The following is a 27,961-nucleotide window of genomic DNA, read 5'->3' on the forward strand; positions in this document are numbered from 1 at the left end:
CGTCGCCCTTCTACTGCCAATACTACCACGGTCTTCTTGCGTTCAGTCCTGTCTGGGCGGACACCACAGCGTCGTTTATTCACCGCTGTTTCAGCACTCGTCTTTTCCAGCACGCTGTCCTTGCGAGTGTGAGGTCATCCGAGCTTCCTTGCCCTGTTTTTTTTCCCCCGCTTGCTACCGTGTTTTTTACTACGCCCAGAAATGCGTTGTTATATTTGCCCCTTCCCACAAGCTTGCAGGAATTCTCCACGCCCTCTTATTGCTTGCCCCCTGTTCTTCTATCGCGGCGTTCATTGCCGTTTGAATCCGCATGATTCCGTTCGCTGTGCCGGTTGTGATGACCTGTGACATCACTTCCGTTGCGCCGGCTGTTAAGGTGGGACCTTCCACGGTGGCGGTTATGATTTTTACCTGCATCATCGCTTCCTCCATTACGATTGCCAGAGTCGTCCCTCCAGCCGCGCAAACTGCCTCGGTTCCCGTCGGCGTCATCACTGCCGCCGTACCAACCGCCACGGTTCCCGTCGCTGTCGTCACTTCCGCCGTACCAACCGCCACGGTTCCCGTCGCTGTCGTCACTTCCGCCGTACCAACCGCCACGGTTCCCGTCGCTGTCGTCACTTCCGCCGTACCAACCGCCACGGTTCCCGTCGGTGTCGTCGCTTCCGCCGTGCCAGCCGCCACGGTTCCGGTCGCTGTCGTCACTTCCGCCGTGCCAGCCGCCACGGTTCCGGTCGCTGTCGTCGCTTCCGCCGTGCCAACCGCCACGGTTCCCGTCGGTGTCGTCGCTTCCGCCGTGCCAGCCGCCACGGTTCCGGTCGCTGTCGTCGCTTCCGCCGTGCCAGCCGCCACGGTTCCGGTCGCTGTCGTCGCTTCCGCCGTGCCAGCCGCCACGGTTCCCGTCGGTGTCGTCGCTTCCGCCGTGCCAACCGCCACGGTTCCCGTCGGTGTCGTCGCTTCCGCCGTGCCAGCCGCCACGGTTCCGGTCGCTGTCGTCACTTCCGCCGTGCCAGCCGCCACGGTTCCGGTCGCTGTCGTCGCTTCCGCCGTGCCAACCGCCACGGTTCCCGTCGGTGTCGTCGCTTCCGCCGTGCCAGCCGCCACGGTTCCGGTCGCTGTCGTCGCTTCCGCCGTGCCAGCCGCCACGGTTCCGGTCGCTGTCGTCGCTTCCGCCGTGCCAGCCGCCACGGTTCCGGTCGCTGTCGTCGCTTCCGCCGTGCCAACCGCCACGGTTCCCGTCGGTGTCGTCGCTTCCGCCGTGCCAGCCGCCACGGTTCCGGTCGCTGTCGTCGCTTCCGCCGTGCCAGCCGCCACGGTTCCGGTCGCTGTCGTCGCTTCCGCCGTGCCAGCCGCCCTGTCTGCTGTCGCCTCTCTGGCCATTTACATCGTTTGCGGAGATGGCTGCCCGTGGTTCTTGGGGACCGGTGGCGTTCTCGGAAGGGCGCTGAAGCGAGGCTCGGTTGGCTGCAGCGCCTGCGTCGCTCGCCTCCAGGGAAGCGCCTTCGTCGCTCCGTTGCTGCGAAGGGCCCGAAGCAGGATCGTGTCTGGCTTCGATGCGCGGAAGGGAGGCGCAGGCCACGAACAGGAGCAGAGCACAGGTGAAGGCCATGCTCTGCGGAAATGAAACGCAGCAGACACCCTGAGTTCACACTGTCGGAGTTTTAGCTAAGCACACGCGGTCGCAGGTGAGCAGCCAGGTGGGGTGCGCATGCATCTGCCACGCACGTTTGGTAGTCCGGCATACGTCTACGCTATAAACTACCATTGAAGAGAATTGAATTAAACTGCTCACCGAAGCCGCCATATATAGCCTGCCTAATCCCCAAAAAATCGTATTTTTTAGTTGTTTTTTTAAGTGAAAGTGCCCGCTCGAGCGTTTTCTATGCTGTCTCGAAAATTATTTGCTTAAATATGCCAGGAAGTATCAACCGGAATGGTGCGATGAAAAAAACTGAAAATAGATTTTAAACTTTGCATGGTATCCGCGGCGCCGCGACTCCCGCGACCATGCGGAGCCTTTTTTTTTTTTGGGGGGGGGGGGGGGGGGATCTGCAGAAATATTGTTCCTTCATCTTCAGATCTGGCACCCTAGCTCGATTCCACGTGCAGGAGTAAACACACAAAAAGTTCTGAGGGCACTTAAGTGTGCTTACGTGCACGAATCCGAAAGCATATAACTTTATAGAACGCGTTTTTTTCCACGACGGCAGTACGCGTTGTATTTTTCTTGTTTTCTGTATTTTTATTGTTTTTATTTTATGTTTTTAATTTTCATTCATTTTTAATGCTTTTATTATGTTTAATTTTGATGACGTCATCAGTTTCATTAACAGCTATAGTGTGACACTTTTCTGCGAATATCCCCTCTGGTGAGTCATGGGCCTATAAAGGCTTTCGCCTTGAAAATGAAAAGTTTCAAGCACTCGCCACGTGACTGCCGGTCTCTTTTATTGGTCTCCTCTGTGGTTGTCCCTATAGCAACGGATAAACTCATGCCTCGCAATTTTTTGGGGCTCCCATTTGGGGCCCATCTAGTCTACCCAGCTGTCTTCTGTCCCATTTCAAGGCCAGATTCGTTGTCGCTTAAACGTACTGAATCCATCTAATAATTAATTAATGTTCCACAAATTGTCTGTGTAGAGGAGTGAGTCATTACTTTTTCTCAGTGACTAAAGAGAACAATAAATTATGTTAGACGTCTGCACCCACATTCCTTCCTCATAGATGCACTTATTGTGGCCTCCCCACTCTCTTCCATGTTTTTTAACAGTCGAATATAGTTTCAGCAAGACTCTCGCGTTACTAAAACGTTGAGCATCGTCTTGCCGCAGAAGAAGCGTTGGTCTGCTTACTGACAGTAGCAGTGGCTTTAGAGACCATGTGCTTGTGATTAAAAAAAACGCGCTTATTCCGGACCTCTCTCGTTTTTTACCGACTGAACGTGAGCCGACTTTCGACACCTTCAGACCCCCCCCCCCCTCCCCCTCCACCACCACTTTTTTTTAGTGTGTTAGCTGTAAATTTTGTTGTAAACAGATGGTGTCGTTTGCGTGAAATGACGCAATCAGTAGTCACGGGTCTATGACGGGATCAGGTGATCACTGAACGCGTGACCATTGCGGAAAAATACTCAGGAGAGGGCGTTACGTCACACGGGCCACCTTCTCAAGTCGAGCGCTCTTTAAAGGGACCGACAACCGAATTTTAAGCGCTCATTTTTTTTTTCGGCGCAACGGAACACTTACGGTGTCTTCGAGTGGTCGCTTCGGGGCACTCTAAGAGCGCTTTGATAAGAGTCCTCCCATTCGGCTGGTCGATATCGGGTACTCTTTTTGTACTCGACTGGTTCTTTCGGAGCATTGGCCTCCAGCTCAGAGACAGGCTTCGAAAAAAAAGTCAGAGCAGCCGGGCGCTACGGGTCACGTGAGTACTTCTCCTCACCAATCTCAGCTCATCGGCGGCGACATGCCGACGGTGCACGACGGCGCGGTCGCCCGGTTGCGGGAGGCGAAGCAGCTGTGTGACACTTTTTATGTTCCTCACTAGCTTCGATCCAGCGAACTTCATCAGCATGTCGAGTCTCGGAACGTTTATTCGCGGTGCATGGCAACAGCTATCAACGCGGTAACGTCGATGGCCGCACTAGTGGCGTTTGCAAACATAGAAAAGGCTTAGCACTAATATTAATTTGCGCCTGCATTTTGGACGATACATCTTCGCGGTTCCGTTTGTGCTGTTCAGATGCATCAGCAGGTGTTTATCAGTGCAAGCAATGCACAAAAACCTGCGTCTGCATGGACAGCAAAAGTGCAATGTTTTCGTGGCTGATATATAGTGACAGCTAGCGAACTGTTTTGATGGTGACCATGGTGATCAAGCTCGAACGTTACGTTTCGGTGCCGACCAAACGCTTCGTTGCGAGTGAGTGCTCTGAGGATGGATGACGATGTGCTTTGACGAGAAGATATGGTATGGAATGAATAAAATGCACCAAACGTTGCGATCGGTCGGTCGGCTATCGGTCAGTTGTGATGACGCCGCAAGGTCATGTGACCTATAGGTGGCCCACCTGCCCACTGGGTTGCTCTTTGGAGACCACCTGCCAGAGCCGTGCCCGTGATTTTTTGCTCACAGCGCTGACGGCGGCAACGCAGACACCGAATTTTCTGGAGAACGGGGCCTATAACGCTATCGCGTTAAACTACACACAGGTGCAGCCGTCACCAACTGATTTCGTAAGCAAGCAACATGCGTCGACGCCGAATTTTTCCACGGTTGCCAGAGACTATGTTACACCGCCACTCACTTCAAGATGGCGACAATCATTCATTCTCGGTAAGAATATATCTAGTTTCGAGGGAAGTTTTTGCAGTTTACTTTCTCAGCCATAAAAGGGTTTCTGCTACCAGGCAAACTTTAACGCACCCAGAAAGAGCCAGAGAATCATTTTTCACTGCGAACAATAATTGGATGGAATCGTGTTCAGCCTCCCCATAAAGTGCACTCTGCATCGGTATACCTTCTTCTTTCACTCCCTCCCTTATCCCTTCCCTTACGGCACTGTTCAGGTGTCCGCCGATATATGAGACAGATACTGCGCCATTTCCTTTCCCCAAAAACCAATTATTATTATTATTATTGGTCTGAACGTTGCCAGACCTCAGAAGCGCCCGAAGGCTATTTTTGTCTCCAAGCTGTGCCCTGAGACAACGTCGGCTGATCTGACGAACCATCTGAAGTGTGTGAACGTCACCCCCCTAACCTGCCGGCAGTTGAAAACGAAATATGACTCCTACTCGTCCTTCTACCTCACAGTCAGCGCGGAATTTTATGATCAGCTTGTTGACCCTTCGATGTGGCCTACGGGCTGCATCTTCAAGGCTTTTCGTGGAAAGCTCCTGGATGGTATGTTGCATCCTTCCGAGCTGACGGTTGATCGCAGTCAACCCTAACTTGGATATATATTATCAAAATGCCCGAGGTCTTCGGACTAAGGGACCTGTATTTTTTTCTAATGCATTAGCCTCTTGTTACTCGGCTGTTGTAATTACTGAGACCTGGCTGTCTAGCGAAGTTAACTCAGGTGACTTCTTTCCTAATAACTATTCTGTTTTTCGAAGTGACCGCCCTGAATCAGCTTCTAAACAAAAGGGAGGGGGAGTGCTCATTGCTATTGACAGTTCCGTGCAGTGCGTTCGGCGTTCCGACCTGGAAACCATCGAAGAATCTGTCTGGTTAGAGCTCACTTTAACTCGACATCAAAAACTCTTATTGGCAGCTTTCTATATTTCCCCTAATCTGCCTCCTCCTGCCTACGATGATGTACTACATTCTATTGAATATGTTATCACTTCTCATAGCAAGCACAAACTGCTCATTTTAGGGGATTTTAATACTCCAGGTATTAACTGGAATACCTTTACATATTCACACAACAATCATTATGTAGTTAGTAAGTGCAACCGGCTTTTAGATTTCATAGCTTTTAACACCTTACAGCAACACAATTTAATTGAAAACTGTTGTGGTAATGTTCTTGACATTTGTTTATCTAATTTTGAAAATGTTCGAGTCTCGTCATCTGACATCTCACTTACTCGCTGTGACAAATTTCATCCTCCAATTCTAATAACGGCTTCGGTTTCTGTCCCACCATCTGCTAATTCAAATCGTGCGGGGAATTCCCCCCGTTTCGCTTACGCACTTGGCGACTATGTTGGTCTCTTCGGTTTCTTCTCTTCTGTCGACTGGTCTGTTTTAGGCGAAATCAGCGATGTTGACGAACAAGTCAGTCGCTTCACTGAAATAGTTCTCAATGGTATGCGCCAGTACATACCTGTGCACACTCCTACTCGCAGCAAGTTTCCGTTCTGGTTTTCCAAAGAACTTAGAACAGCGCTGAAACTTAAGGAGCGGGCCCACCATAAAGCGAAACGCCCTGGGCTGAATACATGGGCGGATGAATTTCGCCGCTTGCGTTCCCTTTGCAAACGCCTGTACAAGCGGGATCATGAGTCCTATCTTGAATATTTAGAGAATAGTGCCTCTAATCGTCCTACAGAATTCTGGCGATACGTTCGCAAGCGTTCGAATAAATCTGATAGTCATATTCACTTAGTTGACTCTCATGGGAATGAAATTCGGAATGTCGCTGACGGCTTTGCTCAACACTTTTCCTCCGTGTACAAATCTCCACGTTGCGACTCCGTGTGCCTTCCAGCTGGCGCACATAATTCCGTTCTTCTCGACGAGAAGTTAGTAAGTGAGAGTATTAAGTGTTTGAAACCATCTTTGTCCCCTGGACCTGATGGCATTCCAGCCGCCATAATAAAAGCCTTCAATAGTACCTTCGTCCCAGTTTTAACCACGATATTTAATAACTGTTTGAAAAATTCTGCCTTTCCCCGCGTGTGGAAAACGGCGCGTGTTTTCCCTGTCTTCAAATCAGGAAACAAATCTGATGTTTCGAACTACCGCCCCATTTCTCTTCTTTGTGCAACCTCTAAGCTTTTTGAATTAGCTTTGCACAAAGTACTTTCCTTCCACCTCAAAAATGTAATCATTCATAATCAGCATGGTTTCATAAAAGGTCGTTCTACTACAACTAACCTTGTGACTTTTATGACGTATACATCAGCTGAAGTCCTTCAGAGGAGTCAGGTAGACGCTGTGTACTGTGATTTGAGCAAAGCTTTCGACGTTGTTACTCACTCATTACTTCTTCAAAAGCTTCTGCTGTTTGAGATCGACGTTTCAATTGTAGCCCTCCTACGCAACTATCTTCTTGATCGGTCCTGCTTTGTCAGTGTAAATGGACAGACCTCATTTGTTTACACTCCAACCAGCGGTGTTCCTCAGGGCTCGGTATTAGGCCCGCTTCTGTTCTCTGTTTTTATCAATGACGTTTCCTCCGTGGTCAAAAACTCCTCATTTCTCCTTTATGCGGACGATATAAAAATGTTCAAGGCAATACATACTCTTCACGATTGCTTGTCATTGCAATCTGACATATCCGCCTTCTCTGATTGGTGCTTGAAGAATGGGCTCACTCTCAATTCATCTAAAACCAAGGTTGTCTCATTTACGCGTAAAACGCACAGTCTTCTCTACTCTTATTCTGTGAATGGTAGGCCGCTGCCCAGGGTTGATGAAATTAATGACCTCGGCGTACTTTTCGACCGTAGCCTCAGCTTCTCCTCTCATACAAAACGCATTGCTCTACGGGCTATGCGTACACTCGGCTTCATCTGCAGGCTTTCGAGAGAGTTTCGATCCCCACTTCCTTTCTTAAAGCTCTACCTCTCCATATGCTTGCCGCTTTTGGAATATGCGTCTGTTGTTTGGAACGGCACTTGCCAGTCGAACTGTGTAAAAATCGATAGAGTTCAGCTAAAGTTTTTACGCATATTTCAACATCGGTTTTCTTGCAAAACTTCCAGCTCTCGTCCCAGACGGAGTAACTCACTGCAGCTTCCTTCTCTTAGCTGCCGTCGCGTGAGGGCAGATATAATTTTCTTGTATAAACTTCTCCATGGTCACATTCTATGCCCTCAGCTCCTAGCGCGTATCCTTTTGCGTGTACCGCGAAAGAGCATAAGGGAATTCAGACCATTCCAAGTTTCTGCGCTCCTGCACTCCCTCTCCCTTCTGGACAGAATGCAAAAGTTGTTTAATTCTCTTTGTCCTCACCTAGATATATTCGATAATTCTCTCCCTTCCTTTATATTGGATGTCCGTGACGTTCCACTTTGAGCACTCTTTTTCTCATACATAACTTCCCCTTTCATGCATTTTGTCTACTACACTTGTGCGTTTGCACTGGTATTATATTGCTTTTTTCTCTCCTTAATTGTTCATCACGTGTACTTGTTGTCATTAATATTATTTCTTTAATACTGTTTACTCACGCCTGATTGTCTGTAACGCGTTCACTAATTACGTTTCTTATTGAGCATGATTGTATTTCTAGTTTGTATTTCAGAGGTTTCATATTCGTTCATATTAGTATTGGCTTTATTCTTGTTTGTATTTTGCTATATGCTGTACTTGGCTGTTATCGGTCGTTCATTCTCTTTGTTTATTGTTTCATTAGTTATTTATATGTCTGTTGCCTGTTCTAGCTGTTTTCATTTACCGCTGTTTTCGCTTTTTTGCTTCATGCTTGCTGTCACGCCTAGTTTATATGTCTTTTTTTTTCTATCGCCTTGACTGCTGCATTACCTCCCCTGAGTGTCTTCCTTTGTAGTGAAATAAATTTACATTTTGTGCGTGTGAATGGTGTACCAGCACCAAGACCTTTGGGTTGTTCCTGGGCACCGAAAAATAAAGATTGATTGATTGATTATTATTATTATTATTATTATTATTATTATTATTATTATTATTATTATTATTATTATTATTATTATTATTATTATTATTATTATTATTATTATTATTATTATTATTATTATTATTATTATTATTATTATTATCGGTATACCTTTCACCTGGGCAGAGGGCGCTTTTTTTTTTTTGCGGCGATGGCTGTAATGACACACTCGGCAAAAATCACGGCGGCGTCGTCGTCTTCGTTTTCGACGTCCGCGCAAAGAGGCTAATGGCCGAGGGGGAGAGCGACTCATGCTTCATGCGCGACTGTCAGCACGTTCAAGGATCTGCCTGTCGTCCAATGAAAGCCTATCGCCACACGCTGTGACTAGTTGCTGCATTCGGCTGCCCATGCACTTTCAGAAAAAAAAAATTATTCATTAGAATTTATCTCCCAGAACTCTTGTATCGGCTAGTTGGTTAAACGAACGCTCCAACTAGTCCATACAAGAGGCCATACAAGAGCCCATACAAAGGCCCTTTACTTTTTCGAAGCTTCCGCACTGAACCTGCCATTGTCTGTGCCATCCTCATCGCCGTCTCTACTTGCGAGTCCCGAGTGGCACCGGTCCTGTCGTTTTGTGTGCCTCCTTTGTCTTCGTCTGTCGCGCAGTGTTTATGCATGTGGCTCTAATGCGCAGCAGACACCCCACACCCAGAGTTACCCAACACTCCGACCGCATCAGTACTGGGCACCTCCCCAGCTCTCGCTGCAGTTCCTATCGCCGCAAGAGTAAACGTTCCGAAAATGTCTTCAGACCAAGTTTTCATGAGCGAATGATCAGATGCCCTGCTATCCTGAATGAAACCCAGGACAACAATGTCTTGAAGCAAAATTAACATCGATATTTTGCAGGTCGTTTCTCTAACGACAAATTCTCCCTCGTTATTGCCGAAGAAGCAGTCAACATCTGTGGAGGGCCCCAGTTCTGTGCTGTGCTACAATACAAAGCATCGAAACGTTCACAAAACCAGGTCATGAATTCCGCACTGCCGACGATAACGTTTGAATGGTTTTAATGACGCCGCAAGGTCACGTGACCTAGGCGACCCACATGCCTGCTATAAAACCCCTTGATAATTTAGCTTCCTATAGGTTGTAGGGTGCCTCGATGCCAGCGCCGCCGTCCAGGGTGGTGACACGCTTTGGCATGCGCCGCGCCGCCGTCTTCTCCGCGCTCGCCATCTTGGGGCAAGTCGCTTTTCGTGCCGCTGCTGTGGAGGGTTCGAAGCCGTGTTTTGCGCTGGATTCTGAGCTGATGAACTGCTTTAATTCACGAAAAATAGCATGCCAGGGTGTTGTGTTCCATTGTGTGCCGGCTCGGCGAAGAAAGGAGCGCGATGTTTTCGTTTTCCACGGGATGAGGGACGGAGAAAAATATGAGAGGCGAAAGTGAAGCGTGAGAACTGGAAGGCGAATGACAACGCGAAGATCTGCGAGGTAAGCCACAATGTCTGTGCTCTTTTTATGCATCATTAAAACTTCTTTTTTTGGCTAGTTTGTTCATATAGATAATGTAAAAAATTTAGCGCGAACAGACACAGACCACGAGGAAGATGAGACACACACACACACAAGCGCTTGTGTTTGTGTGCCGTCTTTCTCGTGGTCGTTGTCTGCGCTAAAGCTTTTAGATCTTTTTCTAAATGTCGCTCACAGTTATGTGCTTTCAGTAGGAATAACATTATACCACACCGTTTCGCCCATCCGCTCGTAAGCACTGACTTTGTGCGGTTTGAATATATGTTTTTGCCTTGTTCACCAATCTTGCACTGTGCGCAACAGGAATTTTTGTGTGCCTTCAAAGCTGCAGCTCGAAGCCTAGTTAGAAACGTGAGTACAGCACGTGTTGCATCGCATTGCCTGGCATTGGAAGTAGCGCGCTTTGTTCTTGAGGCGGAGCATTTTGAATTACCAGTTATGTGAAGGCTTACAAGCTAAATATATGAATCATTGCGTCTTTTCACTTTCAGTGAGCTACACTGAACTTCCGTATCATTCACGGAGTGTCTCACGATGATCTTTACTCTCTCGCGATCGCACATTTTTTTTGTTCAGAACCGCGGTGAAAACACGTGAAGCAGGTGGACCCCGGTATTTGTCGAAGGAATGCGCCATTGTACTCTTTCAACAGCTGCCCTTTACACTCGATCTTGAAAGCTGGTAGCAGCCGTCGAGGCTTCCGGTTCACGCAGATTAAGGAGCATTCCCCTCTCTCCTTTTCAAAAAAGAATATAATAGAGGCTGACGGGTGAACCTCCCACGTGCTACCTACCCACTTTTGTGGCCAGAGTGGGAAGTGAAAATGCAGTCTATGAACAGGCAGTTTCGGTTGCAAAAACCTGCCTACGAGTCAGCCGTTCTGGAATTTTGCAAGTGGTCTTTTCTCAAGTGCTAAATTCTGCGCAGCACAAATAATAGGCCCCTTCACCTTCCTTTTCTCAAATTATTCACGGGAATAATTTTTCGAGGTATTTGCGATTCGCAACGAACCCAAAGTTAGGCCCTCGCGAAAATTAAGTCGTTTACAGTATATGGCTGGCAATTCGACTAGTCGCGAAGAAACTTCTATTGTGAACTGTCCGTCGCTTTAAGAAAGCGGTCGCGAGAAAGCAAGGTGCCTGCGCAGTACAGAAGTTCATCCCGAATACAGCTCTTTCTTCTCCATGTAATGACACATCGCGAGGCGAAGTGTACCGTTGTCCAACGCGCAAATACAGGTCCGAGGTTAAGCCAAATTTAAGTGAAATTAAATTTGCCCGTCCGACACCCGAATTAGTGCTGTCGCTTGGTTGGCGTCCACAGAAATACTTCGTGATCCTGTGCTTGTAATATCGCACCGCTTCCTTAACGCTTTTTTATTATCTCATTTGTTTGCGTGCACACGACCAGAGGCGCGAAATGACAGTTTCATCGTCTCTCTCATTTTAGCGCCACTTCGAGGAAGATCAGTTTGAGGGCAACAGAATAGATGGACGGCGGCTCCTCAAGTCAACGGCTGTCCCGACGTTGTTTGATTTTAGACGTAAGTGTTTGCCCCCATTCGGTTTGCTAGCCTAGTATCCGCATCAGATAATCTGAGGAGCACTAGAGCCTCGGATATGTTTAGGTACTGATGAATTAATTTCTTTCTTGCGCGAACAGCTGAGCCGAAGCGAAGAAAGCCACCTGCACCGCGGCTTTTTCCTGGTAGTTCTACACCTGACGCTACAAAAGGCTCTTCGCCAACCCCTGAGACGACACCTGACCAGGAAGAGACCCTAGCGATGCCTGAAAACACGCGTGAAGATTCAGGAGAACAAGTCGACATTTTCTCGCTGTCCACAAGTGAGCTGCGAAAAGAGCTGCAAGACGAAAAAAGAAAACGCAGCCAGTTAGAAGAAAGTTTGTTGCAGGCAAACAAAAAGCTGAAAAAAGCTGCAAAAAGAACAAAGCAGCTCGAAGAAAACCTTACAACTTTGACGGCAAATTTGAGCTTCCTAAACCAGGACCAAAAGGCTGCCTTGGAAAAGAAAAACCGGAAGAATTGCTCCTGGGGTGCCAACACGATCAAGAAGGCGCTACAGCTTAAGTTTGCATGTGGTTCGGCCGGCTACGACCTTTTATTGGAACAAGGGCAGCCGCTTCCATCTAGAAGGACTCTGTGCCGGAGACTGCAACACTTAACCTTCCTACCTGGTGTGCTAACAGAAATTATAACTTTAATGGAAGCCAAAGTGGCTGCAATGTCTGAGATTGAAAGGGACTGCGTCCTTTTCCTAGATGAGCTGGAAATTCGGAGAGGTGTGGAGCTGGACCGTAGCACTGACTGCTTTCTTGGCAAGATCACGCTCCCCGAAAGTGACCAGCCTGCCAACCATGCCCTTGTTTTCATGGTAGGTGGTTTGAATACCAGATGGAAGCAAGTAATAGCCTACCACTACTCAGGTGCGTTTGTCAGTGGAGATAAGCTCAAAGACTTTGTCTTTCATTTAATACAGTTGTGCACCCAGATATCACTGCGCGTGGTATGTGTCACTTGCGACATGGGTAGTTCAAATCGTTCCATGTGGAGGTCACTGAACCTGTCGAGTTCTCGCAGTTCTGTAACTGTTTGTTCTGTGCCACATCCATGTGACAGCGAAAATGTTTTGTATTTCATGCCAGACCCTGCGCATGTGCTAAAAAATTTGAGAGGGCATTTGGTGCGAAAAGATGTGATGCATCTTAACGATGCCATCGTCGCAAGGTTCAAGTTGCCCAGCAATGAAGTGTCGATCGCGCATGTGGAGGCTGTTCTAAAACTCGACACAGACCAGTTGCAGGTCGCATCGAACTTGAGCAACATCCACATATCTAACGGTCATTTTACAAAAATGAAGGTAGGGATAGCGGTTCAGCTGTTTCGTGAAGCCCCAGCAGCGATTAGATATTACATCGAAATCGGGAAGCTGTCACCTGAAGCAGAAACAACTGCGTGGTTTTTTGGAGTAATTTTTAAATGGTTCACAATAATGACTGCTCGCCATCCCTCTGTCGCTCTCAGTTTGAAGAATGAGAGTAAATATGAGGAAGCCATTGCACATCTCAAACTCACAATGGAAGTCATCGAAGGCTTGGGAATAGGAGTAAGAAAAGTGTGGAAGCCAAGCCAGGCAGGGGTGCTCATGTCAACAACAGTAGTCCTGCAGCTGCACATCTTTCTGCTGAAAGAACGCCGGTACAGTTTTGTTTTGACTGGGAGGATGGTCCAAGATTGTTTGGAAAACCTTTTTTCGGTCATCAGAATGATTTCACCTGTGCCGAGCTCATACGACCTAAAAAATGCACTCAAGATTGTAACTGTCAGCCAGTTCCTCAATGTTCCGAAAACTTCAGGCTACGACATCGATGACAGCACTTACCTGGTTGATTTTTTTTCGGCCGAAATCAAAGAAGTTCAGCACGAAGCTGAAGTGCACGAAGGACTTTCAGCATGTGATGAAATTGAAGCAATAGAGTCATTGACAAGAGCTGAAATCGACATCGTCGCTCACCTGGCCGGGTTCTTGGTAAGGCCCCTTGCGCTTTCCGCAAGGTCCTGCGCCCCGTGCACACGAATGCTTCTTTCTGAAGAGGTACGAGAGGAGCATACCCTAGTGCAGTTGAAAGAATATAATGCTGGAGCCCGTAACCTTGTATATGTGAGCGAGCAAGTTCTTGACTTTGTTTCTTCGTGCGAAAGTCTCTTTAAAAACCTATCGGAACAAAAAGACATCTGTCGTTTGAAGAGTCCAATGAAGACCATTAAATGCCTTATCGAACAAACCGTTCCCATTCCGGCGGTTGATTGCGCGGAACACCCAAATCTTATGAACAGACTGTTAGAGCGGTTTGTGACGATGCGCCTGCGCATTTACTTGCGTTGGCTAAGCCAGCCAGAAGAATCGGATGATGGGTACGGCAGCAAAACTGTCGCTGGCACAAACCTTGAATAAACTGTTTAAGAGATGTCTCCTCCTAGGCATGCAGCCAGAGGCAGCTTCAAGCGGTTGATGATTATTTTGAAATAAAATGCTGTGTACATCATCGTGTGGCAGGAGTCAAAGTTTGATCTACTCATCACGGATAATCTTTTTCTGCTGTGTCTATTTTACTGTCTACAATAGACGACTGCGATGCAAAATATTTTTGATATGCGCGGCTGACTAAAACGTCAACTAGTTGTTCATCTGCATCAACAGACGCAGTTAAAGCCTTTTGCATGTCATGCACCTTATAAACTCCGTCATGTTCTGGCAGTACAAAAGGCATTGCTCTATAAAACAGTCACTTCAGTTAAAATAACCGCTTTGAACATCTGAGACGGCCAAAAAGTAAGTGCTGTCCTAGCTGCACAGTGGTCATTTGATCTAAAAGCTGCGCTTGCAAGCAAACGCTAGCTCTTTTTTCATTTATATCACTAAGCAAAATGTGCTCAGAACTGTGAGCATATATGCAGAAACCTTATACAGCTCAGCCTGCTAGCGAAAGCGCGTTCTAAAGAAGGATACCGGCCGACGCTCCGTAGCCCCGCATTTCAGCGCTTGCCCCAAGATGGCGCCCACGAAGGTCGTGTCTCCACCCTGTACGGCGCAGCGCTGGCATCGAGGCACCCTAATAGGTTGCGCTCTGGGGACCACCTGCCGGAGCCATGCTCGTGATTCTTCGCTCACAACTCCGACGTGGACACCGAATTTTCAGGAGAACGGGGCCTGTGACGTTAATATCATGACACATTCGGTCAGCTGTCGGTTCCTTTAAGCCGTTCTCTTTCCTCTTTTCTCCGGGCGCGCTCGGCACCGTGTGGCGGCCGAGACCCGGCCATATAGCCAGTCAAATCCATCTGCGGCCGTTTCGTGCGTGGCCGACTTTTTGCCTCTTATCACTTGACTCTATAGACTTCACACTTGTCAAGTGGCACTCCCTCCCGAGGTTTTCTAGGGACAGCTGTTGAACCCCCTTCTCTGAGATTCGAGTCGCAGTCATGTGCTCCTCGTATCCATGCAGTGTTGCCCTGCGTCCTTCTTTCCCTGTTGGTCGTGTTTTTTTCGCTGCTTTCATGAACTAGTCCGCATGGCTACTCCGCAACCGGAGGGCAGTAACCACTGGGAAGGAAGGAGAGCGTTACCATGGAAAGAGGAAAGTATGTCGAGAGCGGAGGAATGCGGGACCGGAGGGTGCTTACCGTGGAGTAATGAGGAGTAAGGTGACCGCGGGGAAGGTGAGTATGGCCGCCAGCAGAGAAATGCGTAACCAGTATAAGGTGGTCACCAAGGGAACCATCGGGGGGGTGTTAACGTAGATTGAAGAAGGCATGGACAGAGGGAAGGAATGCTCCACGCGAAGCGTGATTCGCATCAATTGATGCATCGTTCAATTTAGTGATCAATTAGTAACGCCAAGATTTATCGAACCAAACAATCACATACGTTCAAATGCGCTGGTCGATACTCTTTGATAGCATTCATGGGATCCTTTAGGCCATTTTCTTACAGAGTTAATTAAATGGGCTCTGAAGGGGGCTCTGAAGTGATCTCTCAATAAACGTGCGGTATTCCTGGGATCAAAGGACGGCGCTTCACAAATATCCTCTGGCAAGATTTTTTTTTTAGTGAGTTTTGTAGAAACTCAGTTATCTGCTGTCAAAATTTTAATTTCAGTGTCGTCATGCCTTTCCCTTCTCTCGCCACTCTTTGCACGCTGAAAAGTCGGCGCTCGTCCGCCGGCCCGCTACGTACTGAACCCCACCGCGGGCTGCCGACGGTGGAGCTTGCTGACCAGCTGGAACGATGCATGCCGTGGCTACGTGACGTCTTAAAGAATCTGACCGGCAGTCATCTTTTAACCAACATAGGCAGACACGTGAGACGGAGAACGGCACATGTCGCCGGAAAGCGCTAGCCAGCTTTTGCGCGCGATTGTGGGTTCTCTGCTGCGTGTTTATAAGTGTATTATTTGGTTCATGTGTTCACGACAACAATGCAGGGATCGAGCGAGTTTATATGCTCTTCTCAGAAGGTGTGTTTCTTCAAAATTGGCGGGACGCTGCACGCTAGCATTTTAAAGAATGCCGGACTGCATATTCTTTAAGTGTGTAATTAATATAAAGTAAAGCTTATTGCTGCAGTTATTTGTACTAGTGTTAGAGAAAAGGACATTAAAACATTGAATTGTTTCAGTGTTTCCTGGGATGCGGGGCTCAAGGTACAGGTTTCGATCCCCAGTGCCGCCGGGTGCCCACCGGTTTCCAATGAGTAGCGGCTTCCCCTGACCTAGTTCACCTGACCTCGTGCTTAGGGTGAAATGCTTGTAAAATGGGTCTTTGGCCCCTCCTTGTGAAGACGAAAAATACGCTGTGCTATGCGCTCTTTGGCCAAAGCTTCCATTGCATCATTAAAACTCATATCATCACACGTATACATCACACCAGTGACACCCTCCACTGACACTCTCATTAGTGTTATTTATAAATAATAAAGCTAAATATGTGCGACCGCAGCACAAAATTCCTCCACGACAAAAAAAAAAAAAGAGTAGTCCGCTGTTTAAACTTTTGTTGTTACCTATAAACAGGACGCTAATCACAAGAAATAAAATTATAAGCTCTATAATCTTGATACCTGGATTGTTTAATATAGTCAAACCAACACTGGTCAAACGTTAAGAAGCTGACTTCGTTTACTTTTGTGCATAGAGTTTCTAACTATATGCTTTTGTGATTGGCCAGCCGAGTAATAATACAGGACGCCGCAGTACAGTGCTCTAGAACCTGGGGTGCTACAGGTTCTAGAGCAATCTAGCCGCGGTGCGTGGCCCAGTGTTCACACACACACACACACACACACACACACACACACACACACACACACACACACACACACACACACACACACACACACACACACACACACACACACACACACACAGCGTCGGCAAACATGAACGAGGTGAGAGAAAACGATCTGAGCGTCACGACGAGTACAATTCCTTTGCAACCGGTAGCCTGGGCGATATTATATCGCATACTTCCTGCATATGGCTCAGGTGGCTCTGAAAGCGAAAACCGAAAATACCGCGCACGCAAACGTTTTTCCCCAGCGCGATACCGCACGCACTATTTTCACCATTCAGCACGTTCTGAATGATTAGAAAGCTCTAGAAATAGAGAGCTCCCGTGACCTTGTGCAGTAAAAGCCGAGGTCAATTTTTGTTGCCTGTCTGGGAAGGAGAACCCAAACTCCTGCATGCGAAAGTAAAGCTTGAGAATCGACGGTTTTTGAGTAAACAAACATGGCTGCCCACCACAAGCAGACCAGCGGCCATGGAACTCGTAAGAAAGTTCAGGTACGCCTTTAATACTTATCGTCGCCTTGCGGCCTCAAATTTAAGCACGCCAACACACTGTTACGTCTAAAGCTTCCTCAATGTCGAGTAATATCTAGAGATACACGAATTCGGTCCGACATTTCTATCGGCGAGGCCGGTCAGCCGTTTCTGAACGCGCTGCGTTGCTTGAGCGCTTTCTCTTGTTTCTTTCTTCGATTTTTACCATGAAAGTGAGCCTGCTTCTTTTATTGACAGTGTCACAGACGAAATCGCACGCCTCTTGTTTTCTTCCTGTGTTTTTTATATGCGAGTCGGCGTCAGCGCTGGAAAACTCGCGCCGCTTTGGAATGGCTCAGTTCCGCACGGCGTTTATTGCCCACACCGCTTAAAACGGTAAAAAAATAAAGTTAATGCGCTGTTCGCCGTCGTAAAAAAAGCCGCCTCTTTCCATGGCAGCCTTATTCGCTGTTATGCTGTTCATAAACGAGGGTGAACGTCAGTCCACGTTACTTTGCGACGATGGTCCGAGTTTATTCCCGGGCAGCATCCAGGAAAGTTCCGGTTCTACGTTGCCGTGTGCATTTCGTTAGCAACCCTCTCGTGGTGTTTGCTTGGCACGGAGATAAATGTGTGGAAATGGAGAGAAAAATTATGAAAACCCCCCTCATCCCCCCCTACAGCAGCCTTAATCCGTCTGCTCAAAAGCTGGCGCTTGTTGCTTTCGCCGGTAACGTTCACGCGATGGAGTCAACTTCACTCTGCGTTAAATGACCGTTGATCCGCCTTGATACGTCGGGTTGCCTGTGTTTCCTGCCGCTTGCCTGCTGTCGTTAACAAATACTGGTTCACACGATACCTACCAGAATACAGAATACCTTCAGTAAGGCAAATTGACCTTAGAAGAGGTATTTGTCGGGCTAGTTGGTACTGTAGATGTAAGGTGATATATTTTGCATAACAGCGCAACAGCACACCGCCAAAGGAGGCAAATTGAGGCTACCGTTCGCAACTTCATATAAAAGAAAGTGCCTATCAAAGTTGTCCAATTACCGGACCGAGGAACTTTTTTTTTTAGGTGCATAGCCACTAGCAGTGGCCTCTGCCAGCAGATCATGGACTCTGTATTTATAGCTTCAGTTCCTTGGCACTGATACTCCTTCATGTTGGGAACAGTGCTAACACAGGACTGAGCGAGAACACAACACAGGTGCTGAGTCAGTGCCTGCGTTGTGTTCTCGCTCAGTCCTGTGTTAGCACTGTTCCCAACATGATCGTAAACCAACATGCCCAACTCTCCACTCTTCTGATACTCCTGTTATGTCAAAGCTTTAATGGCAGTACCTCCTGCAGTCAGTGCAGTTGGTGTGAACTATTGCTGGTATAAGCTGCCAACTTATATGATCTTTGTTCCGGCACTAACTAGTGTCACATTTTTTGTTTGAAGTATGCTAAATCAACATTACTTTATAGAACACGAAAAGATTTCAGGAGGGCCAGTATGTGCAGTTGCAGTCGAGGAAAGTTGTGGGTTTGTAAAGTGTTGACAATGCTCTATCTAAAAATAGCCACTGTCAAACATTAAAATTAACTATCTTTATTGCAGTGTAGTTTCACTCAAAAATGTATTTTGAACATGACACATTTTGTTCTTGACTTTTTTTTCTTTTCGGGAGTTAAGAGGTTAAGATGGATAAAAATTCTAGTGGGAATATTTTAGGCTCCTTAAAGTGAAAAGTCTGAAAATTTGAACTTGCTCTTTCCACTGAATAATAATTTGTGATTTTGGGTAGGGGTTACGAGGCCTACAGAGGTGAAGCTCATAAGACATTTTTGAGTCATCATCATCAGCCTGACTGCGCCTACTGCAGGGCAAAGGCCTCTCCCATGTCTGTCCAATTAACCCTTTCCTTTGCCAAATGCGACCACCATAGCCCCACACAAACTTCTTAATCTCATCCGCCCACCTAATTTTCTGCTGCCCCCTGCTACGTTTGTCTTCTCTTAGAATCCTCTCTGTTACCCTTAAGTACCAGCGGCTATCTTGCCCTCGCATTACATGCCCTGCCCGAGCCCATTTCTTCCTCTTGATTTCAACTAGGATGTCATGAACCCACATTTGTTCCCTCATCCACTCTGCCCTCGTTACACCTATCATTTTTCTTTCCATAGCTCGCTGTGTGGTCCTTAACTTAAGCTGAACCCTTTTCGTTTGCCTTCACGTTTCTCCCCCATAGGTGAGTACAAAGGTAAGATACAGCTGTATCTTACCGATACTCGTTTTTAAATACCTCCGAGCAATTAGCTGGGCGTGTTGTGTGACATTCTTTTAGTCTTTTCTGTGCGATAGCCCTTATAGTGGCCATTCCCTGCATTTAGCTATTGTGCTCATTTGTTTGTTTGTTTGTTTGTTTGTTTGTTTGTTTGTTTGTTTGTTTGTTTGTCAGAAGCCTGCTTTGTGGCAGGCTGCCCACTTGCCCATCAGGTTGTGGGCAACTTGCCTGGCATGTGTATGTGTGTGCACGTGTGCACATGTGTGCGCTACTCGCCGTGGAAACTGCTCCGAACAACTTCCATTTGTGAACAATGGATCCAAACACTGGAACCAAAGTGAAAACTGAAGTGTTAGCTTATCTAATTCACATTTGGTTTAACTACACAAATCGACTGTCAATTTTTTTGTAACATTTGAGTATGAACTTGAGGTCTTGTACTGAATTGAGGGCATAAGTACCTGCAACCTTTTGCTAGGTCTTGCTTTGGCTGTGTTCGTACTGTTTGCAATGTCTAAGCGCATTCGACACCATTGGCAAATGGAGCACTTAGAGACAAAACTCAGATGGGAAACTTGTAAATAGGGTCTTTGTGTTCGTGTTCTTTGTCATGAAAATTTCTGAGTTGATAGTCATGTCGTATTGTTTGAGCTGGTAATAGTGGAAGAATCAGTTTTTTTTTTTTTGGTTATTCCACAATTCAGGATTTTTCAGTTTGTTTCATGGCTTAAAAATTTTTTCAAAAGCAACTCTTACATGTATGTGCATAAGGAACATGGTTTCCAGCTTGTGTTTCGTTTGAAAAATTCTGCTTGATTTTTGCTTTTCTCTGTGTGTATTACCATCTGTGTTGTTAATGTTTCCAACCTGTGCTAGACCTGTGAGGCCTTCGCACGTACTCCAACTGCAAAAACCTTTCTCCTCTGTCACGGCTGCCATTTGGAGTGTACAGCATTGTTAGAGCAGTGTTGGCCAGTATGTATTAGCATTTGGTACAGTGATGGTCAGAAGGCATCAGGTAAATTTTGTTTTGAAAATTTGCTTCTACTGGGTGTTGTTCAAACTCATCATGGACTGAAGCCGCATCTTTATTGACAGGTGATTCAAAAAAGTTTAAAAGGATTAACACTATATGCAGAAGTTGTAGCATAGCTTCTAGTGCCTTCATCAGCTGTCTACACTGACAAACCATGCCAATTGATTGCATTTTCAGAAAGGCAGCTTTTCCGATAGAAATTTAGCTCAATCTGGTTTCTGTTAACAGCTTTGAATTGAAAAAAATCGCAGTAAATAACTGCTTTTGCTGAACACCAAAGCACACTGCATCATTGCATTTCTGCTTCCTGTGGAAATTAGACAATCATTGAACAGTCGGCACTTTGTGTTAACCCTTTCTGGTTTCACATTTGTTGTTAAACATAGAGAATTTTAACGTATGGAGGAATTTCTTAATATCCAAACTCTTTCTTGTGAGGTAAAGTTTCATGTACACTAACTAGTTCCAACTTAAGCTCTCCTGACCAAATGTTGATTTTATTTCTTGTAATAAGACATTGCTTTTACACTGAACACTTCTTGGCTTTAAACAGCATTGGGTTTTTTTCTGGATGATATCTGGTATAGGTAAAAACTAGATACGATGATGAGCACACTGAGGTTCCTCAATTTCTTTTGCGAGGCATCACTTCATTTATGCTGCGTAAATATTAAAGAGACACTGAGGACAACTCCATCGAATTATTACTGTTAGTAAAAATTGCCTCTCCGGTTTTTTCTGCGCATGTTAACGTTTGTCCGGTAGCAAAAGACGCATTTATGGCTGAGAATGTTGCGATTCGAACTCATGACATCTGCTGGTTGCTTCTGTTTTGAAGTGAATGGCAGTGTAGCATAGCCTCTGGGATCAGCATTCAAATTCGGTGTCGACACATGCAGTTCACTTGTAAAATCGGCCAGTAATGGCGACACCCGTATTTCGTTTTTTGTTCTTTTCTTTGTCGTTGGAATGTTCTAGTTAATCTATACAGGCCAACTTCAGCTTGTCCTCAGTGTCCTTTTAAAGCTTATTGCACTATTTACTTTCGTTAACCTGTGTGACATTCAGGAAGTTTTATTCAAGCTCCTGTAATGAAAAAATTCTCTTGGACATAGCCTGCTTGAGGGAAATTTGCCGACGGCATTGAAAGAGATCCAACTTTTGAGTTGTTATGATGCAGAACGTTCAGTACATTTGAAGCAGTTTTCTGTGCACATCTATGCGAGGTCTCAGTTTACTGCTTCTTTCTTTGTTTCTTCAAAACCAGGTGTCGTATGTCATCAGAGACGAAGTTGAAAAGTATCATCGTTCTGGCATCAACTCCCTCCAATATGATCCATACCTTAACAGACTATACTCTGCTGGCCGTGACTCTGTCATACGCATCTGGAACACCCGTAATATTGAGGTGTGTGCACATTTCACAACTTGGACAGCATGCAGTATTATTTCGTGATGTAACATTGGTTTTATTGTATTTGATTGTGCCATTGGTTCTTGTCAGTTGATTTCATTAGGATGTCAGAATGTGGAATGTTCTGGCATGATGTTTGAAACTGTGTGCATGTTTGGCCCATGAGTTGAAATTATGTCGATGATTCATTCTTTTGGACAGCATAGTTTGTGTGAAGTAAAGTGTCAGGCACTGTTCGAGCCCCTAAGCCAGTGTCCATAAATGCACCTGAAGACTAGTTAAAGCACAAGTAATGATGTTATTAGCTGTCTTAATTGCTGCTTGAAGGTGTATCTCGCCAGGTTGAGTAAGTGCTATTCACAGCTGCTTATAGTTATTTTTATAGATAAAGTTTATTTTTAACATTTAACATTTATAGTTATTTTTAACCAAATGAGGGAGGGGTAAACACACAAAGCAGCCCTTACGAGATAAAAGGAACTGTAGTGGATTGCATCAAAGAACAGTACCTGACCATTTGAGCCATTCTATTTGTTGGACCAGGATTTGCTGCCATGATGCTATTTTGTGTGATCAGGCCAAATAAGTTAGGTTTGATGGCATGTGATTGGTTGTGATATAAGGTTACTTTATTCTGGATGCTAACATAAGTATACAGTCTGAGCTTATTTGGACTTATAGTACATTCACGATTACAGTCATGTTTGCATTCTTGACCTTTTTCTGCTTTCTGTACACGCTGTTCCTGAAATGGTCATTTTATCCGGGAATGGTTGTTGTTACCTAACAGTTTGATGCATCATATTATTTTCCTTTTATCTTTTTCAACCACAGATGTGATTATTGCTGATTTGCCTTCTCTTGCGGTTTCATTTTTTTATTTCTGTTATGATTAGTTTCTGTACTCTATGAACAAGTTTACTGGTTTTTCAGCTTTGAAGATGTTAAATCCAGATATTACATTGTGCTGGTCAAAGGCTGCGTTTCTTTCCTGCTTAGTGCCTGCAGTTTGCTTTGTTATCTCTCGGAAGTGGCTACTGTGTCTCTAAAACAGTGTACCTTTATCTCTGTGCAGGACCCATATACACAGTCCATGGAGCATCATACAGATTGGGTCAACGACATTATTCTCTGCTGCGGTGGCAAAAACTGTGAGTTTTACTGATGTTCACTTCGTAGGAACTTTTTTTTTGGGTGATTTTTAGCACTGTAGTGTAGCTTCCTTAGATTGGGCTGAATGCCAGACACAACAAGGAAATCTGGATCGGCTTGATGGGCCTTACATAATGTTATTCACTGACCTGAGTAAAGGATAACCCACGAGAAGCAGATAAAAACTCTGAATTGGAGTGGATAACTTCCATCAATGCAGACGATTTGTTATGTGAGCTCGATAACTGGAGTATTGGTGCTCAGAATTATAATTAGGTTGGCATGTAGTTGTATTTTGGTTTTACTCCTGCCTCTAAGACACCTGATGTGTGGCATAAATGAGCTCCTCCCATGCTGGATTTCACTGTTTTTAGCGCTCTAAAGCATTCTTTATAAATGCATGTTCTCTCATCGTCTCGCCTTGAGTATCCATGTCTCACCTGACACCGTTACTTTTTTTGCCAATTGTATGTGTTGTGAACTAAAATTTGCAAGGTCTATTTGCTTGTAGTGTTTAACTGAAGCGGCATTGTTAGTTGTGCCATACTGCTGTGTGGTTACGTACACTCTAATCTCATCAGGGTAACCATAGCTGCAACCGTTTTGTCTTTGTTAATGGTTCTCTGTAATTTTGTTGTTTATGAGCAGCACTGAAGGCTATGATACAAGTCTTATTTAACTCAGTGTGCAGTACTTGTGCTAGTATGCTCGCAGTCTCGCATATGCAGCACTGGTGCGACTTTCAGCTTGAATGTGTGCGGCAGATACAGCAGTCGCTTGATTTTGCTTGGCCATTTATTGTAATTACATTAATCTGCTCAGTTCTCAACATTGCAGCTCAATGATTTGATCATCAGCCTAACCCTCTTTCTTCCCCTTTGCCTTTTTCATATTTGAGTGTTTAGAGGTATGGAGACATTGCACCCTTACTTTGTACACCAGTGATATATAAGAACCATGCATTTTTTTTGTCATATTCTCATAGAAACATAATTGGCAAAGCAAGTTTTAATTCAGGGCAAGTAATTTAATATGTAGGTCTTTCTACATTTCATCTCTTTGCCTCTCTTTTCCACATGACGCACATAGTGATATCGGCTTCCAGTGACACGACAGTCAAGGTTTGGAATGCATACAAGGGGTTCTGTATGTCTACACTCAGAACACACAAGGTATGCTTATTTTGTTTTCATAGCTTCTAAGGCGACACTGCTAGCACCAAAGTTATTTTAGCTTGACCATTGAGGTTTGGCGCAGTATGGTGGAGAAACATTTGTGGTTATAGATGCACAAATTTTGACTGCTTTGGCTAGTTATGTATTGGTGTGAACAACTTCCAGGAATATCATGTCTGCCACTATTGTTGCTTAAACTTGGCAGCTATAATGGTTCGTATCTGTGCACCATCATTAACTAGGTTTTTTTCTCTGTAAGAACATCAGGCTGTAACAGGTGCATAACCTTGCACTTATTGCTTTGCCCTAAACTTTCAAAGCTTCTTTCGTGAACACCTTTTCCTATACGAAGGCCACATGGCCTCCCTGCTTTTGCGTTTCAGTGCTCGGTAAACGAAGCATAAGTGCGCTTATTGTGCAGATCCTTTTAATCTGCACGTTTACCAAGCAAGCGCTAAACATAGTAATGCATAACTATGTTTATGAAGCAGAATGAAAGATGCTTTGCTTTACAAACTGAATATGTGAAAAGGGTTACTACTTTATGTACCTCACTGCAACCACATCAGTTTTGTGATGCAATTTGGAGTGACAAAATTGCTTCAGCGCACCGTAAACAAACACTACACTAACTGTTGCTAAAGTTGCGTTTAAATTTTGTAATTTATGAACCATTTAGGTAAGGCAGAAATTCTTTAAAAAATGAGCTTTAGTAGCTGCAACACAAAGTATTCTTGCAGGTGAACATACCCCCACATTTAACTGTGAAATAAATGTGTGTTAGTGAGTGAAAACCAAGGTTACGAATTGTGTCTTTTACACTAGTCACTGTTTCCACTTCCTGGCTATCTCTGGCAAAAACAGGTTACGAGTTAGGCCCGTTTATTACCATCTCTTTATTTGGCACACGTTTGTTTCTTCTAGGGTTCTTTAACCATACCAGCTGCAGAACTCCCTGTAGCCTCTATTGTTTTACATTTAGTAAGCTGGTTGATCTAAAATTTGGAGTTAGCAGACTGTTATACCTCTTGCATCAGTCAGATGAACTGCTCAGGGCTGCTTAAAATGTGGATGAAAAAGAGTTGCAATATGCCACCGATAGTTGATTGCAATCTCAAAAACTGCACCTTAGTCTCACAGCCTATGGACGCAAAACGCTAAGGCGCCCGTGTGCTGTGCAATGTCACTGCATGGTAAAGATCACCAGGTGGTCGAAATTATTCCGGAGCACTCCACTACGGCACCTCTTTCTTCCTTTCTTCTTTCACTCCCTCCTTTATTCCTTCCATTATGGTTCAGGTGTCCAACCATATATGAGACAGATACTGCGCCATTTCCTTTCCCCCAAAACCAATTATTATTATTATTATTATTATTATTATTATTATTATTATTATTATTATTATTATTATTATTATTAGTCCCACAGCCTCCAAAAGTTAGATCTTGTTTGGAGTGAAGCTTGGATGAGTTGATAAGACAGTGACAAAAAAGATAGCAAAAAAATGGCACACAATGGAGAGGGCCGTGCATGGACTTTCAAGGAATGACTAGCTTGGGTGATGCACCTAGCTAGACCTCAGCGCTCTATATGAGGGCCATTCTGTCTTGTTTGCCAGTTTTTGTGCCCACCTCTCAGTATGTCCAAATGTTGGCCACAGCATACACCTAGATTTCGATGTTGAGTTTCACTGCTGGTGCGACTTAAAGAGCTGTGCGTTTCTGCTGGTTCTAATTTGTCTTGTATGAAAATGGGCTAGTAATTCAGTAAAAGCCGGCATGCCTCAGTTGGAAATTTTCACCTGCAGTCTATTACTTACCCAGCAGCACTTTGTGCACCATTAGCTATGTTACTTTTGTCAGTGTGCATTTACACGCTAACCGATACACTTGTGGTCCACTGAGTGCCTTAATACACTTGTTTACTCTTCATGTAAATATCCGCAGGAAGCTTGCCTTTGCACACAGCTGCAGTTTGCACCGATTTGTAGCAATGATGTTAGTGGTTCATATGCTAACGAAACAGCTGGTTTGCTATTCTTTCTTCTTTTTTTTTCCAGGACTATGTGAAAGCTCTAGCATATGCGAAAGACAGAGAGCGAGTTGCTTCAGCTGGTCTTGATCGTGTGATTTTCCTCTGGGATGTCAACACACTGACTGCCCTTACAGCATCTAACAACACGGTGACCAGTAAGCTAGACTTGCTTTTTCTTTTCTGAGTGTGGTTTTGGTTTTCAGCAAACCCTGAATGCATATGTAAAAACTTGAAATTGCCCCTAGTGAAGTGAAGTGGACTTTCGTCATGCCATGAAACTGATGCCATGAAACTATCTTATCGTGTCCGGTGCGATTCAGATAGTGAAAGTTTTGAAAGGCTGTAAGTCTTTCAATGGTTATCATAATTTCAGTGCTCTCATGTAAATTACCTGCCTTTTTAGAATGCTTTGGTTATTACTTTTTCTACAAGTGTGCATTTGAATGGCTGCAAGCATATGCCATGTAAAACATACAGTTGCGGGTGTGATGGCGACCTTTTGAAGTGTAACAAATGCATCTCCAGCTTGGTAGTAAGCACTGACCTGGAAGCTGGAAGCATTTGTTTGTAATATACACCATGATAGCCAGTAAGTTAGCTGAGCATCTGCCATAAAGCTTTGCTCATGTTGTGAGTCGCTATTTGGGCTTTGCCACTCTAACTGATGTTGCCACTCCCCTACCGTTCTCATCTACGCACACAGAAAATTGCTTGTGTATTCTATGCACTGATCTGTAGCTTGCATCAAGCAAACTAGATTGTGATGTGCAAAGCAGTGATTGTTCACCAATTGATGTTGCATTTGTAGTACTGCTATTGGAGACTGGAATGGGATATTGCATGATAGAATCAAAAGCAACTGGGCAATGTTGTGTAGGCACAGTGCTTTTCATGGAGGCATTTATGGTGCAGTTGCAGATTATTCCAACCTCTGGCTAGCATATGCATTCACTTTCTCCTTAGATGTTTAAATTCTCAAGGTACTCTTGCAATGGCACAGATGTATGCCTTCATTATGAGATGCTTGCATACTGAGCGGTTGTTACAAATGATAGCTGTAGTCAAAAACACAGGTGTCACCTTAGTTATAATGAGCTATGATGCCCTCACAAAAAAACTGAAATCTTTAAGAAGCCAGTTCAAGTAACTGACTTTTCAAAGGCCTGTACTGGAAAAGAAACAGTTGCTTCTGACTTGCAGCATATTGACCTGCGAGCTTGGATGCTGCTGCTTCATTAGCTTTTAACCTGGAAAACACCTGAAAAGCCAAAGAAGCCTATCCTTTCTGTGAGCTTTAATGGTAATTGGTGCATAACATTCTTTTTCTTACTAAGTTTTTGCTACTGGCAGTTTCTGTGCAATAATGGCACCTACAGTACCTGTTAGTATTAATAATACTAATACACAGGGCTCTGACCTACCTTCCTGTGGTTACAGTTGAGGTTCTTGCTGAGAGCCAGGGACTGACTTGTGTGGTGACTCCTACGCCCACCACTGAGGAGTTGTACAGAGCCCTTTTATAGTTGTACCAGTCTTTTGTTACTTTTATTTTGTGTACTCCAGTAGCTTTGCACAGCTGGGGGAGGAATTTTGTGGTGTCCACCTTTTCCAGAGTGGCTTTCAAATACCATCTGCTTTCCTCAGCAGACGTAATAACGTTTGCTTTCGCTCTTCAGTTTCAT

The 27,961-nt window shown here is 45.2% G+C and overlaps 2 protein-coding genes across 2 annotated transcripts in view; one reads left to right on the forward strand and one right to left on the reverse strand.

Annotated features, from left to right (window-relative positions):
* Nucleotides 1-122: 122 nt before the first annotated feature.
* On the reverse strand, nt 123-27,770 carry LOC144129372 (uncharacterized). Its single transcript, XM_077663445.1, has 2 exons — nt 27,701-27,770; nt 123-1,612 (listed from the first exon to the last, which is right to left on the reverse strand). Exon 2 carries the CDS (start codon nt 1,607-1,609, stop codon nt 257-259), a length of 1,353 nt encoding a protein of 450 aa, XP_077519571.1. The 5' UTR covers nt 1,610-1,612; nt 27,701-27,770; the 3' UTR covers nt 123-256.
* The window catches only part of LOC144129371 (WD repeat-containing protein 48), a 44,842-nt gene continuing 33,958 nt past the window's right edge, over nt 17,078-27,961 (forward strand). Inside the window, exons 1-5 of the mRNA XM_077663444.1 lie at nt 17,078-17,215; nt 21,771-21,911; nt 22,993-23,068; nt 24,159-24,241; nt 26,305-26,434. Of these exons, the coding sequence (XP_077519570.1) occupies nt 17,162-17,215; nt 21,771-21,911; nt 22,993-23,068; nt 24,159-24,241; nt 26,305-26,434 (484 nt within the window). The 5' untranslated portion in view covers nt 17,078-17,161. The remainder of the gene's footprint in view (nt 17,216-21,770; nt 21,912-22,992; nt 23,069-24,158; nt 24,242-26,304; nt 26,435-27,961) is intronic.

This window comes from Amblyomma americanum, chromosome 4 (genome assembly GCF_052857255.1).
Source record: "Amblyomma americanum isolate KBUSLIRL-KWMA chromosome 4, ASM5285725v1, whole genome shotgun sequence".
NCBI lineage: Eukaryota > Metazoa > Arthropoda > Arachnida > Ixodida > Ixodidae > Amblyomma > Amblyomma americanum.

Coding starts and splice junctions, on each gene's coding strand:
- LOC144129372 (XM_077663445.1), bottom strand. CDS start 1,609: ATGGCCTTCACCTGTGCTCTGCTCCTGTTCGTGGCCTGCGCCTCCCTT.